We start from the raw sequence: 16,897 nt of genomic DNA, 5'->3' as shown, positions 1-16,897 counted from the left end.
CATGTTTTACTTCTGTGCTGAGATTAATATGATGTGAAAGTTGTGTTGACACTAAACTGCAGACATGAGGCTGATATTATACTGATCCACACTGAGTATCTTAATGCTGAAGTCTATTTTCTTCTTCACTGCTTTAGTCCATTGACTGTAGCAGAGCAATGTTGAGTTCCACATTTAAAACCTTCATAGAACAAGAAAAATCCTACACTGTATAATTCACTGTGAACCTCTGAAACACCTGATTTCATCTTTTATTCCACATCATGTTTTTAAATAAATCAGTAATAGAAACATTTATTAATTATTTCAGTTTGTACGAGAAAAAAATAACAAATATATTCAGTATTTTCTTTTTCCAACATTTTCCTCCAAAGTCGCATCATTTATTCTTTTTTCAGATTGAGTCTCTGCAGGTTGTCAGAGATGAGCTGTGCTTCTCTGGCCTCAGCTCTGAAGTCCAACCCCTCCCATCTGAGAGAGCTGCAGCTGAGCCACAACAAGCTGCAGGATTCAGGAGTGAAGCTGCTCTCTGATCTTGTGGAGAGTCCACACTGTAGACTGGAGACTCTGAGGTCAGTCCATGTTGGCTTCAGCAGTATTGTACTAAACACAGTTATTATCACAGCAAAGATCCAGTATTGTCTGCTAAACCTCCAACCCTCCCAGTGGCTGCTGTCCTCAGTGAAGCTGTGAGAGGAGAACAGTGACAGGCTTCAGGATTGGACAGAAACACAGAGAGAGAACAGACAGCCAATCAGATCAGCACGAAGCTTGTTGTGATCACGTGTTTGATTTGATGTGAAGACAACTGTTGTTGTTGTGTTCATGTGTACAGGACATTAAGCTGGATTACAGCTGACAGCATCACAAGATGTTTAGAGACAGTGGTCCTCGTTCATCAAACTGTCGTACCATCAAATCTGATCTCAAAGTGTTCGTTCTCTCATTTCAGCACTAAACAATTCATCAGTTCATCTTTGTCACAGCTCTGAGATCAGTCTGCCTGAAGCCTGCAAATCACTGTCTGTTATTACACTGTTGATTATTGACTTTTAATGTAGCAAGTATATTGTTAGCTTTCTCGCTAATAGCTGAGCAGACAAGAAATATCTCCTGTTGCAGAGTGGTGTCCAAGACCTGTTTTATTTACTGGAGGAGTGAATAATGTTTCCATGTTTTTAAAATGTAGGGATGGGCATTTGAAGGCATGTCAATATTCCAATATTATATTAAAAAAAATCGGATATCCAGTTAACCTCACTACAAAAACAAAGTGTAGCACACAGCGCTGTTTAAAGTGCGCATCAGTTAGACTGGCCTACATCGGCGACTTCACAACACAAGAGTCTCTGTTTGTTACTCACACAGGGACGCACAGTAGCGCTCTTCCTCATCAGGAACAAGCAGTGTATTTGCTGACAGTGAATAACATTGTTTATGGGACAGAGCGCTCATTCTGCCGCACGCTGTCTCTAATACACGCAGAAACAGACGCACACTCACACACACGGAACTAAGAGGTAAATTATTATAATCCTCAAGCATAACTCCCTGTGGCGCTGATATTAATACACTGTCCAGGAGAATACAGGAGAATACAGCCATGTGATCCTGTCCGATCCTGACGGATTTAAATAATGAATTAGTTACGCTGCTGTGCCAGGCATGTTTTTTCTTTATTTCTACTTTTTACACATTTTAAATGACATTGGTATACATGTTTAATGAACAATATGTGATTAATATAGCTAATGTATAATATTTAATGAACTTTAGGCACACAAAACAATCCATAAGCTACAGCTATAGTCGAATACCCACGTCATTTAGAATAATGGAGTACTTGAATATCCGTGCCCATCCCTAATCAGAACATTATGGAATGGTAATGATTGTTCCAGGTATCAGTCAAACCCTCAGGTGTTAGCGGCTCTGGCCTCCATGAGTCCACAGATTCCTGATAATGGACACCTCGTCGGGCATTATCCCTGACAGAAAAAATGTCACAGAGAAACTGATTTGAATCCATGTTTACAGTAAGCAGTGAATATGTCTCTGTTTCTGCAGTCATGATGCGTTCAGGGTCTCTCAGCAGTTAAGTTCCACTGTGTACTTAAGTCCTGTTCAGACTTGTGGTATGAACAGACTGAAGTCTCTGCTGGTCTTTAAACTGGATGTGCTGCCTCGCTGACTGACAGCTGATGAGGGCCTCTCTGTAAACACTGATATATGACTTCTGTTGTCTGTCTTCTTCTCTCATCAGGTGGAAGTATTGATCTCTGTCAGAGTGTGAGCGATCAGGAGGATGGTCGTGTATCAGAGGATCAGCTGTGTCCTGATGATCCAGAGAGGGTGAAGCAGCAGCATCTGCTTGTGTGTGTGGAGGCTCTGACTGGGCCATGTTACTGGGAGGTAGAGTGGAGAGGAGAGCTTCATCCAGCAGTGACTGACAGAGGAATTGTTGGAAAAAAATGTGCCTGGATGATGCATTTGTCATGAGTGTGATCACTTAAAGTTGTTGCTATGGGACTTTTCAGTCCCACAGGAGGGAATGTTTGAAAAACATTTGAAACTTTATAATGAAATGTTTTAGAGTTAAAGTTATATATCCAAAAGTTTTACAATCAAATGTTTTAGAGTTGAAGTTATATATCCAAAAGTTTTATAATCAAATGTTTTAACTGAAACTTTATAATCAAATGTCTTAAAGGTAAAGTTTTTTATGGTCAAAATGTAGTTAACGTTTCTATTGTCCAATGCCTTCAAGTTTTACAGTCACATGTTTTATAGTTCAGGTTTTATTGTCAAATGTTTTAAAGTAAGTTCTTATAATCCAATGCTCTAAAGCTCTAAAGTAGAATCCTAACAAGCTGAGGGCAGAGAGCCAGAGTTGAGGGAGGGGGGCTCCAACAGGTGGTGGCACAAGTCTGCCACTTGTGACACACTAACTAATTAGGCAGAGACCTGACAATGGGGAAAAAACGTGCCGGAGCCCAGCGAGGGAGGAGTTTAGAGTATATAAGACCGAGCAGCTAATGTGTGGGCAGTCTTATCCGGATGGACTCGGGTTTATTTGTTTGTATTTATACGGGAATAAACTCTTTTTGCATCAGATTCTGCCAGTCTCTAGTGTTTGCTTGTCCGAGTTTTTTCAAGACTTTGACTATATTTTTAGGAGTTTTTAGAACCTATTGGAGATTGACATTAAGTGGCAGACAAGAGGGTTCGGGGAACTTTTTTGCCACAACAGAATCACACCCAGTGGAGATGACTCTCGGTGCTGTAGTCCAAACTGCTCTGAGATCAGCTCCACTGTCAGACACAAAGTCCATCATCATCCCCGTGTGTTCCTCTGGGTGTGACAGAGTATCATCACAGTATGTGGACTGCTCTGCTGCTGCTCTGTCCTTCTACACAGTCTCTGCAGACACACTGAGACTCCTCCACTCCTGCTGCTCCACACTCAACCACCTCCTCCACCCTCCAGCTGGACCTGGACTTTACTTTGTCTTTATTTCTGAACCCAAAGTGACCACTTGTGATCAGATCTCACTTTCCCGCTCTGTATGCAAACAAACACGGAGCCTCGTTCACCTTCATGAGACTTTAAAAAACATCAAATAATAAGAAAAACTGTGATGCAGACTCGCAGCACAGAGAGGGAGAGCTGCTGTGCACGAGCACAGAGGGAGGGAGGGAGGGAGCGGGTGAGTACGGACTGAAGTGATGACGTGATATAAAACTGTGTTTGGTCATGAAGTCTGATGTTCCTCTGCAGTTCAGTGTTTATCAGTGAAATATATGAAGTACAACAGACTGGAGTCTCTGTTAACAGTGAAGAAACAGACAGAAAGTTCTGCGTGATTAACACACAGATCCACGTTATGAAACATCTGTCTCCTCCCCGCGCAGCGTTATTATAAACTATGATGAACGGCTCGCGGGCACAGACTGTATAAAAAGATATATACATACATACTTGACATATATAGTCCTTTATATACAGTCATTGCTCGCAGGTAACAGCTCCCGCTCGTGTCATTCACAGCATGTGGAGACGTAGTTCGTCCTTTATAGCGGACTGTGCACAGAAATACGGGACAGATTGGGACCTTATTGAGTCAGGGGCACGAGAAACACACAGATCTGTGTCCTCGCTGCGCTGCATGATTATAAACTCTGATAGGCTGCTTGTGGATCACAGCTCTTACCGTCTCTCCTCCTCCCTCGTCGGTTTGGGGTCGTCCTGTATTAAAACATTAACAGCAGTCTCTCTCACTGAATAAATACAGATACGATCTGTCTGTCTGCGCTTTGCTCCGACTGAAGACAGAGAAATAAAAACTAGATTTTCAACAGACACAGCAGAGAAATATTAAATCACACAGGAATGAGAGGCGAGCGGTTTCCCTGGATCCAAGTGATCGTTGCCATGGATACGAGGAGTTAGTTGATGCGGTCCAGAGGACTCTTTAGACCTGCTCACAGTCAGCCAGCTGCTGCAGGTCATGTGCCCCGTCGTGTCAATATTAAACTTTAACAGCATATAAGGATGGCCGGTTAGTGAATAAAGGTTCAGTTAGCTCATCACAAACTGCTTGTAGTGCGTACAGTCTGATGGCAGCTTCATTTGGAACCAGTTCCATAGTGAGTGATTATGACCATGAAATGTTTTAAAGCATCATGGACACTAAAAAATGAAACCTGATTAAGATTGAAGATCTTAAATCAAGGCAACATGAGCTTCTTTTTAAAGAGAGTTTTCTTCTTACCAGGCAGTTTGTAAGTCAGACAATTTCACTTTTTTCAAGCTTTTTTGTCCTTAAAGCTCCTGTGAGAAGTTTTTATCTGCTTATGAAACAGGCTGTAATTAATACTGACGCCTCTATGTGACCTACAACTGCAAACGAGAGCATCAGGAAGAAGATTGATTATTTCTTGAAACTTGTAGAGCAGAAGAAGGTGTGGAGTGAAAGAAATATGGTTAACGTTGGACACATTGTTCAAAAGTATATTCAAAGTAAATATTATAACTTTATGCAAATATTTACTGATGGATCTAAAGATCCAGGAAGTGGACTTGTAGGATCAGGAGTGTTTATACCAGAATTTGATATAGTTAGATGTAAAAGAATGAATGATTGCTTGTCTGTGTATACAGCAGAAATAGTTGCTATAATTTTAGGATTACAATGGGTAGAAGAGGTAAGGCCAGAGAGAGTCGTCGTCTGTTCAGATTCTACTGCAGCACTCAGCAGCCTGAATTCTAAAGAAACAATAAGAGATGATTTATGGATGGAAATATGTACAATAATGCTGAGACTGCAAAGGATTGGAACTAATGTACAGTGTTGCTGGGTTCCTGCTCATGCTGGGGTGGAGGGTAACCAAAGAGCAGATAAGATTGCAAAGAGAGCCTTGAAATGAGATGAAGATAAAATATTGAAAGTTCCTTTTGGAAAAGGGGAAGCCAAATCACTAATAAGAACGGCAGTGAGGGACTCGTGGCAGAAGAAGTGGGACATGGATGTCAAAGGGAGGCACTATTATAACATACAAAAATCAATTAAGGTTAAGTCATATAAAGGGAAGTGCAGAAAAGAGGAAGTGGCAGTGGCAAGGTTAAGATTTGGACGTACTGGATTGAAATCAACTCTTTATTTAATGGCAAAGTGTGGTTCAGAAAAGTGTGATGCATGTGATGTTCCTGAGAATGTTGGACATGTCTTTATGAAGTGTCAGAAATATAATGCAGAGAGAAACATATTGCATGTCAAGATCGGTAGGTTAGGACGGGGATGGAATTTGGAAGGGATTTTAGGGATGGGTGAAAATGTAAACGTGGCAAAGCACTCATTATGTTTCTGAGAGAAACAGGACTGTATCGTAGGATATAAGAATATTATTCCTATTATCTATTTTATATCATTTTTTAATTAATTAATTGATTTATTATGTTACTTAACCTGAGGTACAGTATCAGCCCATGATGATACACACTCCGGTATAGTAGGTGGCGGTATGCACCTTTTAATGTTGGTTGCAATCCGCCATAATCTCAGCCATAGACGGATTATCATGACCACGGGCCCTGGACACAAACTCGGCACGGGCCCCTGCCTACACACGCAAACAGTGCGCGCGCAAAGGCGGTCTTCCCATTACGCACATAACAACACCGGGCAACACACAACCACACAAAATTACTGTCATTTTAGGTCTATTTTGTTCGGCACCTGCCATGTACAGGACAATACACATATTATGGGAGAGACAGCAAGCTCAAATAGCCAGCCCTTGCAGTATTATGGAGTAAAACACATCTTAATTAAAATATAACCACCTAAAACAAGTCGTGAAAGTAATAAAGGCAACATGAATGAACATCAATAAAGAGCCACAGCTACGACCACACAAAACCACAGTGAAACTACTCACCTAAACCATCGGCATTTTCCTGGCCTTCTTCAAGGAAAAGTCCTTGATAAGGTCATCAAAGTCCAACTCTTGGACCAGTTCGGCCTCTATGGCCATGAGAGACAAACTGTTAAGGCGTCTCTGGGTCATTTTTGTCCCAAGTTCATTTTTATCCTGGCCATTTGAGAAAATGACCGTTCTCCCTCGCAGTTTTTTGACAGAAGCATCAGATACAGTCTTACGGCAATGTACACATTAGGAAATGTTGACTGTAATCCACAATCAAGTATTGTTTTAAGACATTTCGATGGAGGCACATTCTGTCAGTCTGATCTGATGAAAGATCTGAAGTGAATCAGTTCATTTCCAAGATTGCTGTCAAAGGCAAGTGTGTTCGCTTTGTCAATTAACTCACGGTCGGATGTGTTTTCCGAGATGAAAAGAACACCAAACAGATCACACAAGTGCTTGTATGCATCAATTCTGTGGCTGAGACAGCTGACTAACTTATCGATAGCCACATTGAATGTTTCTATTCGGAATTTGCTTTTCCCATCAAATACCGCATCTTTTTCTGCGCTGTCATCCTCAAATCGTTTGCGCTTTCTGGTGCGCTGGAGGTCATATTTGTACGTCTGGCACACGCCTGGCACAGATAAGGCTTCCTTTTCAAAGTCTGTGAAAAGATCTCTCTGTGCTGATATATCTCTGTCACGCAGGGATATAAGAAGGCGCACAGCTGTCTTGAGCTCTATGTCCGCTTTTTGGAACTGTAAACTTTTCAGTTGGAATCGAGTCAGAATGGTATTCCAGAAATTAGCCATGAATGCATTTTCCAGTTTATTTAATTGTACAGCGAGTGTGCTGGCCTCACTTCAGGTGTCTCTTTTCTCTTTTCATCTTCAGCTATGCTCTCTAATGCCTCCCTTATTTTAACGTAGTTTTGCCAAAGAGCTTTAGTCGAGTCTGCTCGGCAGCTCCACCGAGTGCAGAATGTGTTCAAGGATTGCAGTAAATCAAAATACTGTCCCACTTCTAGACTGCTTACCTCTATGCTGTTTACACCCACTAAATTTAAAGAATGGGCAGCACAAGGCACATAGTGGATTAATGGGTTTCTTTGCTTCAGATGTGCCTGTAGTCCATTGTACCGGCCCAACATGTTGCTGGCATTATCGAATGATTGGCCTCTACAATTAGATAAGTCCAGCCCAAGATTCTCCACCATGGCAGTCACACAATCTGCCAGACTTTGGCCTGTATGGCTCTGAATTGGCTCAAATGCCAGGAAACGCTCCACTATGTTGCCTTGCTAACAAATCTGAAGATAAATGTTAACTGATCAACATGAGAGAGGTCGGGAGTGGAATCTACAATGACAGAGAAATATTTTGCATCTCGGAGCTCTTCTGCAATTACTTGCCTGGTTTTTTCTCCCATCATGTCAACGAACTTCTCACATATTGTTGACGACAGATATGAGACGCTCCCTCTGCCCTTCTGACCATATGTTTTAATATGCTCTGCCAGAAATGGGTCAAATTGGGATATTAACTCTAATATCCCCAAATAGTTGCCGTTATGTGGCGATCCAAGGAGCTCGTCATTCCCTCTGAATGCCAGTCCTCTTTCTCCTAAAAACTTGATCACTGCCACTACACGTCGCAGAACATCCCTCCAATATCCCCTCACATCCGAAGTTTGCTTTCTCAGGGCTGAGTCGATTGTGCCAGTTCCACTCATCCTCTGCATCAGTGTCAGCGTGTTGGACATATGGACTGGGCTCCTCTCATGTTCTGAGATGTGATGCGAATGTTTCCAGTCGCAAAAACCGTCCACAAATGCATTCTTTGTTGCCCCAAAAAGTTTGCAGGCAAAGCAAAACACATGTCCAGTTGATGGAAAGAGTCGGTCTAGACCTGCTCTTTCTGTAAAGTGTCTCGAGATAACCCTGGTTATGATTTGGCGCTATACAAATAAAATTTGATTGATTGATTGATTGATTGATGGTGAATACACCACCCATTCTCGTGGTGCTAGTTGTCCATTAGGCAGTCGACTGCACATCATGTCATTGGTTAATGAACGAACCCGACCACCTAAACCGCAGTCTCTTGTCGATACAGGGTATTTTGCTCGTCTGTTGTGAAACGAAGAGGGCCCTCTTTCAATGAGAACACTCTTAGCTTTGTCACTATATGTATATCCCCACAGCGCAGGATCAGTAACAGTTTCACACCAGGAGTCTTCATCATCATCCCTCTGCTGTACGGCACTCTCAGGTTCGCTCCCGGCCGCTAACATCTCATCCTCCGCTGGCGATGTAAGAGGACTTTGCTCAGGCTGACCTGGCTTGGCCGCCTGGCCCCTGCTGCTGCTGCCCGCCGTAGTACTGCTAGCATTGTCCGCTGCGGTGTCCGTAGGAGGCAGCGCCGCTCCACCACTACCAAACGTCTCCGGTGAGATTGAGCTAGCAGTGTTAGCATCCTGCAGGTCGTCCTGGTGAGTTGTAGTACTGGCACCACTGATATGAGTACCATCATCTTGCCTCACTTTTCTGGTGAAAAATGATGAGATGGATGGTATTTGCTGCACCAAAGTGGCTCCTTTTTCTTTCCTCTGTTTTCGTTTAGCCGATCCACTGAGCGCCTGCTTCTCCATTTTGAAAACGCGCTGTATGTTTGACCCCCACCGTAGGTACTTACGTCATTGTGTCATCACACATTACTGATTTAATCTTATAATTTCTAAAACATTAAAATGATTTTATTATCATACATTTTCAAGACCACAATCATTCCAATATATTTTTTAAATTGTACCAAAAAAAAACAACAACTCTGAAGGCCAAGGGCCCCTATTGGCTCTGGGGCCCTGGGCACACACCCACTTTGCCCATGCGGTAATCCGTCTATGTCTCAGAGAGAAGAAGAAGAAGAAGAAGAAGAAGAGGTAGACTGGTCCGATGCATACTAGAGATTTTCTCCGATTCAGTACGACATCCGGGTATTTTTGGCATACTGCACATTTTGCTTTTGTTTGCATAGTGCATACTACATGTTGGCCAAATCAGGACGTACTGCTAGTATAGTGCTGCATTTGGAACACAGCATGTGAGTTACTCCACCCATCCTGCCTCGAGGAAGTTCAGCTCTGAGATTTTGAACAGCACGTGTGATAGTACACAAAAATGTACATTGCTTTGTCATTGCTTTAATTAGATTCTATGAATTATTTTCTCTTTTCCTTTGAGTTACCTGCTGCTGTGTCTCCTTCCTGCTTTCTTCTTCTCCACAATCCATAATCATTACATCACCACCACCTACTGGATTGTTTCAGTTTTACACTGTAAAATATTGACATTGTCCACCCAACGTGATCCCCTTTCATGACATATCCCATTCTATAACCCAGACTCAACTGTCTCCTCTTCCTTTTGCACAGCCATCACTTCATCAGTTCTCTCCATCCTTCTCACAGCTTCAGCGTGTGACAGTCCCCTCTCAGCTCTGATCCTATTCACTCTCTCCTCCTTCAGTCTTTTTGGACACTGTGTACACCCTGTGAAGTGATTTCCCTTGCAGTGAAGGCACGTTGCCTGATCTTTCTCTACTTTACAGTTACTGTCATAACAGTTGTTTTCCCCACATCTTCTGATTCCTCTACACACAGCAGCAACATGTCCGTCCTCCTGACAGCAGGAGCACCTGAGAGGAGCTTTCTCATACGGCCTCACTCTGTAGCACACGTAATCAAGATACACTCTCTCAGGCAATTCTCCTTCTAAAGACAAACACACTGATGTAGTGTCCTCCGTCTCTCTTTCTCCGCATCTTGTCATTCGTCTTGCTTCACACACTCCTGGAAGATCCAAAAGAGTCCACCTCAACAGACAGAGGCACGCCACTTAGCACCCCCTTCTTCCTGACCTCTGCTCCATGTGGGAAGCAGGTGACACTGCTGTAGTCCTCACATGTTTGTGTTTTCAGAGCTTTATCTCTCTGCTGCTTCGACATACATTCAATGATAACCATCCCACTTCTCGTTATCCTAACAGATCTTACTTTTCCTCCTCCAGCATTTCAAACTGTCATCTCTGAAAAAGCCAGCAAGTCTTGTTCACAGGAGTTCTTGCAGACCTTTCAGAGCAACACTCACTGCTGCTCCGAAAGGTCTGCAAGAACTCCTGTGAACATGTGGATTCAAAAATATTGCCTCTGTTGCAGAATAAAGGTGATTTTAAGTAGTTCCTCAAGTTAAACAACCCATTTTTTATGCCTCTATTGAAGGAGAGAGGACAGTGGATAGTGTCGGAAACAGGGGAAGAGAGAGTGGGGATGACACGCGGCAAAGGGCCGAGGGTGGGAGTCGAAAACACGTAAATGTAGCCACATTATTTCTGCATTCTCTGTGCTCAAGAGAACACAGGCTGACATCTGTGCTCAGAATCATGACTTCTGACAGCAAAGCTTAAAGATATTAAATTAAGGCCTCACAGATCGAAACGCAGATCGTGAACTAACAAGAAGTTTTAGCAGAAATGTGTTCATGAACAGTGTAAAACCTTTCACCTCTCTTTTTACTTTATACATCTAATCCTAGGGAGGGAAAAAATCCGGGCCCGTGCATCGAGGACTGTAGCCTCTGTACATGGGACGTGTGATTAAACTGCTGAGCTAAACTGGCGTCCCAACTGTAACAATGCTAGCTTGCTGGAAATGTCATCGGGCCTACTTTCCGTGTTGCTGTTTTTGTAATAAAGAAATAAAAAATGTGTGGGAATAATAAATAAAAGATAAATTAATAGAAGAAAAGCAAGGAATGCAACTGTTGATCAGCTGCAGGAGAAGTTAGCCGTAGTCGTTGCCTGTTTTATTTTTCCAAGCAGAAACTAACAATCAATTCTTTCTGACTCGCAACCCAGATTATGAGATTGATTGTTATCAAAGTTCTATCTGATTAAATTCACTCCTTTGAAACTTGTGCCTCTTTCTTCATGAGTGAAATTTAAAGTTTCATAAGTAGTTATTTATGCTGCTTATTTATGGTTCCCCGTGTGATGTGGAAATATACCGGAGGTTCACCATTGAATTAAAATAAACAGACAAACCTTGGCTGACTGAGACACTGAGTTAATACTGACACGTATGTTTAGTTATATTAATAATAGACTGGACCCTGTCAGTGAGTCCCCTGTCCAAGTGGTGCCGGTGTACTCAGAGCAGGTGGGCCTGTCATCCACAGCATTAGTAGAAGACAGTATCAGGGCTTCACCCCTGTTAGCTCGCATGCCGAGCGTGAGATATGCTTATTGAAAGGACTTGGTGTGTTTCTGTTATTCTGGTTCCAGTAGCTTGATCCCACCCGGAGTGTCAAGGAATTTGTCCTCAAAGTTTCAGAGCATTAAGCCAGCCTCAGACCCACTGCGCTAACCTGTTAGCTTAGCTACCTAACCCGTAACCATCTGTGGTGGCAGCAGGAGGTTAAAAAAATCAGCACTGTCATCATTTCAATATAAATAAACATTCTGAACTTACAAACCAGATAATGACATTGATTATTACCAAAATTCAATGTGTTTAATTCCCTCCCTTAGAAGGTGGTGCCTCTTTCTTAATAAGTGCAAATAATGTTTTATTTTCATGAATAGTTACTTGTGCTACATGAGAAAAGATGAGATTTGATTCTTCGAGAGTCTCTACTGAAGTCATGCAAATCTCCCAGTATACATGACTCGGGTGTGAGTGGAACGTCAATATTGATGTAAGTTGTCGTTTGCTTTGTAACGCCATCCCAAAGATCTTTAACTCTTTGCACTCCCACAGCAGAACATGCAGAGTTCCTTCAGTAGCACCACATTTAACACATTTACCATCATCTCTTACGCCCATTTTGCACCACTGTGAAGGAATGTAATAATATCTGTTTAGTATTTTAAGTTGCATTTGTTTGTTTTCAGTACAGCGAGTATTTTTCCATTCATCATTCCATGAATTATCAGCTTCAAGTCTTTCATCCAGTTCAGTGCACGGTTCTTAAATTGATCACCGATGCCTTCTTTTAATGTTGTGTGAAAGATTTCAACTCTATTCTGAACACGTCTTTCTGAGGCAGCTGTGTTTTTAAGATGTTCACTGTCATTCAAGTCGGTGTTGTAAGAGTTCCTTTGAAGTGTGTTCATGAAACATCATCGACTCACCATATTTCCTGTAAATGGAGAGGGGAGGAGCAACCTGATCACGGGATACAGGCTCAACAGGGCTGGAACGTGAAAGTGTTCAGTCACTTCACGACGGAGCAGACTCCACCATTTTGAATCGATGGCGCAGCAGGAGACAAAACTGAAGGCTGAGGCAGGGTGAGTGTTAATAAACATTTGTATCATTTGACTGTTAAAGTCTCTGAGTCACTTTTCCACCTGTGGACTGTAGAGGAAAGAGAACTTAGAGTAAACTCGAAAGTTTGTTTCATCTGTGGACACAAAGTGTTGATTGGCTGAATAAGTTACATTAAACCGTCAGTAACTCATGAAAACAAGCAGAGATATAAAGAACACTGAACAGGTGGAGCGCTGACTGGTTTTATTAAACTGTATATTGTGTGTGTGTGTGTGTGTGTGTGTGTGTGTGTGTGTGTGTGTGTGTGTGTGTTAGTGTTACTTCCTGTTCTCTCGTTCTAGCGTGTGACTCTTGCACAGACGTGTGTTTTCTCAATAAGATGAGTGTTTGTGTGGAGGAAGAGGAGGACAGAGCAGAGTCTGCAGTATCCAGCTGTCTGTCTCTGAAGAGCGACCGGTCCAAAGGTCTTCCTCCATTCTTCAGTAATGAACCTGGGCCCTCAGACACAAAGTAAGAGACTGTTGTTACTGTAAACTGACCTGACAGACGACGATGCATTGAGGATCAATACTAAATGTTTTGCTAATAGATTTATATTCATGGTGCAGAGTTATTACTGCAGAAACTGTTTCAAACTAAGGTGGATATATTCTGAGTTTGAGAATAATATAATCATATCATAAAATAATAATTTAGTGATTATTATTGCTGAGTTTTCTGCGTTATGAAGTGTTACTTTCATTGCATGCTGGGATATGTGTAAATAAAGTAAGAACAGGAGGAACAATCAGAAACTTGTTGCAGTTACAATGTGGTTAGAAAACGTAAAGAAAAGACTTCATGTGTTTAAATGTGTTTATTCAGGATGAGGAGCACAGCAGGCTCTGAGACTCAGTGAGTGTTGTTGTTCAACTAGAGAGAAAGACACAAACATCTCATATGAAACACTGCAGCACACTGACATCATTGTATTTGTGATAGTACTACAGAAGACATGAAGAGACTGAAACAAAGGCACCTGTCTGGACTTGAACCTGTGACACCTCTGTGACATGCTGTGTGTCTGAGCCTGCTGCTCGACCTCAGTTTAATTTAGGCCACTTCTGACCTCAGTTCAAACATAAGTGACTCAAGCTGAGCCGCCCACAGTGACTGTAAAACAGTGAAGCACATAATCAGCTGTCTTTAATGGAAGGCTTTTACTGTGAAGCAGCTGCAGGAAGTGTTGAGTTTGTATTAATAACAAACTACAGGCAGATCACACAATGTTTAATAAGACTGTCTGATAGGAAAGCAGTTAATTAATGACAAACACTTTTACTGCTCTCTGTGAGCTATCACAGCTTCTAGACAGTGTCGATCACATGGTGATATTTTTCTACCAAATTCAACAAATCATTTTAGTCATGAAGAAATGTGTTCACAGAGAGAAGAAGAGGAGTCATGTTTCTGTGGAGGAGCAGCCGTCCTGCTGTGCTGTGTGTCAGGACGTCCTGAAGGATCCAGTCTCTACCAGCTGTGGACACTGGTTCTGCAGACAGTGCCTCACCTCATACTGGGACCAGTCTGGTTCATCAGGAGACTCCTCCTGTCCCCAGTGTGGAAAAAGATCCAGAACAACACCTGGACTGCAGACAGCCAGTGAGACCAGCACTTTACAAAGTAAGACCGTCCATCAGTCTGCTGATGTCATCGTGTCTGAAAACACGGCTTGTTGTTTTAATACAGAGACATTTGTTGTGTCATTCAGCACCAACATTAAGATCTTTATAAATACCATTACAAATGAACTGATGTGTTCTGCTCCAGCATACATATCTGCTCTGTGTCACTCGTCCCGTGTTCTCCTTTGAGGAAAAATCTGAACCCAAAACAAATTTATATTTAACATAGCGGCTAAGCCTAAACTTAAAAGTCACTGAGGTGCTACATAGACAGGCTAAAGTGAATAAGTGACGCGCTCACCGTTGTAACTCTCCTGTGCGTATGGTGAAATTAGATAGTCCAGTATCTTCCTTTGGTTATTGGAACATTTATTTCTCCGTGAATGGTCTTTGTCACAATCAAGATAACAACACTTCCCGTAAACATTTACACATTCACTTTCAGTCGCGTTACCTTCAGCCTGTTGTAGTGGTCGAAAAACTGTGTGCTCCTCCGTCTATCAACACCTAACACCTGAGAGAAAGTTCCCACATATGAAGTGGTTTACCTTAACCCGAGAGTGACACCTGCTGGAGCCATTTGTGTACAACACTTTACCCTTCAACATGGCTCCTACAAACATGTGATTTAATTTTTCTGCTCCTGAGGTTTCTGTCTGATATAAACATTTCCTGTTGCTGCTGCTTCACATGAAATTTTCCATCAGGACACCAGCGGGTAGGGTTGTCGCAGTGACCGCAATACTGCAATACCACGGTGATGTGAGGACTTTCTAATATCGTAGCTCGCCTACTTAAAACCCCATGTTCAACAAATCAACTGAACATGAAATAAAATGTGTAAACTTAATAAAGATAGGCTAAATATTATCCAATATTAGCAGTGAAGTTTCCCCCCCCCTCTCCGGTCACTGTCGCAGCATGAAGTAAACAGTAGGACCTGAATGCTGTCGGGTGTCAAGTTTGCAGAACAAAAATCAGGAGAAGCAGCAGTGAGACACTTCTCAATAGAGTTAAAGAAAAAGTAAGACTGCACGAAAGCTCAGAGTCTCTGACCGTCAGTTGATGAGGATGAAGGATAAAGAAACTTACACCACAGTGAGTGACAGGAGGGACGGGAAGGACTTTGCTGCTGGTGCTGCTTTAGATGGTAATTAAGTTTTAAAAAACGATGATAATCAACGTGTTTTCTGCGTCTCTCAAGATGTACTGTACACATTAAAGTTCTCCTAAGTCATTATTCAAACAGGGGTCTCTCCCTCTCTCTCAGTGCAGTAGTTAGACCCGCTGTCACGCAGATAACGATCAAATTAGTGATGTCCAATCAGAATGTAGTCGATGGCCCAATTTTGTATAAAGGTAAACATTCTTACTGGTTTAGTATTTTTATAGTTGTCCCCATCTTTGCTGTCCAAGAGTTTTGCACAAAAATATATTTTATTGGCATTTTTGTGGCACGCGCCCCGAGGGGGGTCGGGGCGCAAGGAGGTTTTTCATTTAGTGATAAACAAGTATTTAATTTGTGTTAAAACTGTGTAATCTTCGTCATTTAAGAAGCAACAATATAAGTAACAATAGCCTGACAATAAAGCTTACTTATACTTCACTAAAATCAGCAGAAATAAAAACACAAAAGATACATGGCGGTAATACTGCATACCGCTCGGTTCAGCCGTCTATAATATCAATTCTTGCACTACAGCTCAACAAGTAAGTTGACCAACTACATAGATCTTCTTTGATCTTTTTGTTCACAGTTTCATAGTTTTTCTTATATAAGTCCTCAGGATTATGTGTTAACCAAACTCCCAAATATTTAATTGCTTTCTGAGACCAATCAACAGGAAGTCTCTGTTTTAACTCGGGCGATGGATTACAATTAAATGTTAATATTTGTGTTTTTTGTATGTTTAGTTTAGAACCTGAATATGTGCCAAATGTGTCTAGGAGCTCTAAAAGGACTGGAAGGCAGGTCTCTGGGTTATTAATCAATAGCAACACGTCATCAGCATATAATGCTATTTTGTGTTCCTGTTTGCACGGCATAATTCCCTGTATATTGCTGTCTTCTCTTATTGCTTGTGCTAAAGGTTCTATATAAAGTGCAAAAAGCGTTGGTGACAGGAGGCATCCTTGACGAGTTGCTTTTTCCAACTTCATGTGGTCAGTGAGACGACCATTTACCTTAATTCTTGCTGTAGGGGCTGTGTATAGTGTCTTAAAAATGTTAATTGATTTCTCTGAAAATGCAAACCGTTCCAAAACCGAGAACAGGTATTCCCAACTGACACAGTCAAAAGCTTTCTCAGCATCTAAGCTGACTGTCACTGCTTTTGTTCCTGTTTCTCTAATATTTAGTATTATATGGAGGGAGCGTCTGATATTATCTTGTGTTTGACGACCTCGTACAAACCCAGTTTGGTCAGTGTCAATTAATTCAGGATCAAAGGAATCTAGTCTCTTGGACATAATAGATGA

At 41.9% G+C, this 16,897-nt stretch overlaps 1 protein-coding gene and 1 long non-coding RNA gene across 2 annotated transcripts in view; both read left to right on the top strand.

The window, feature by feature from the left end:
* Positions 1–404: 404 nt before the first annotated feature.
* Positions 405–3,114, top strand: LOC138590940 (uncharacterized). Its single transcript, XR_011308072.1, has 2 exons — positions 405–572; positions 2,264–3,114. It is a non-coding gene; the product is annotated as an uncharacterized lncRNA (long non-coding RNA).
* Positions 3,115–14,161: 11,047 nt separating this feature from the next.
* Positions 14,162–16,897, top strand: part of LOC138590757 (NLR family CARD domain-containing protein 3-like) — a 289,240-nt gene continuing 286,504 nt past the window's right edge. The window contains exon 1 of the mRNA XM_069661117.1: positions 14,162–14,417. Within this exon, the coding sequence (XP_069517218.1) occupies positions 14,162–14,417 (256 nt within the window). The remainder of the gene's footprint in view (positions 14,418–16,897) is intronic.

The sequence above is a fragment of the Semicossyphus pulcher genome, unplaced genomic scaffold, assembly GCF_022749685.1.
Source record: "Semicossyphus pulcher isolate SPU_LCO1_2020_fin unplaced genomic scaffold, fSemPul1.0.p SCAF_14, whole genome shotgun sequence".
In the NCBI taxonomy this organism is placed as follows: domain Eukaryota; kingdom Metazoa; phylum Chordata; class Actinopteri; order Labriformes; family Labridae; genus Semicossyphus; species Semicossyphus pulcher.
Note: the sequence above shows the minus strand (reverse complement) of the source record. Positions and strands in the feature narration are given on the sequence as shown.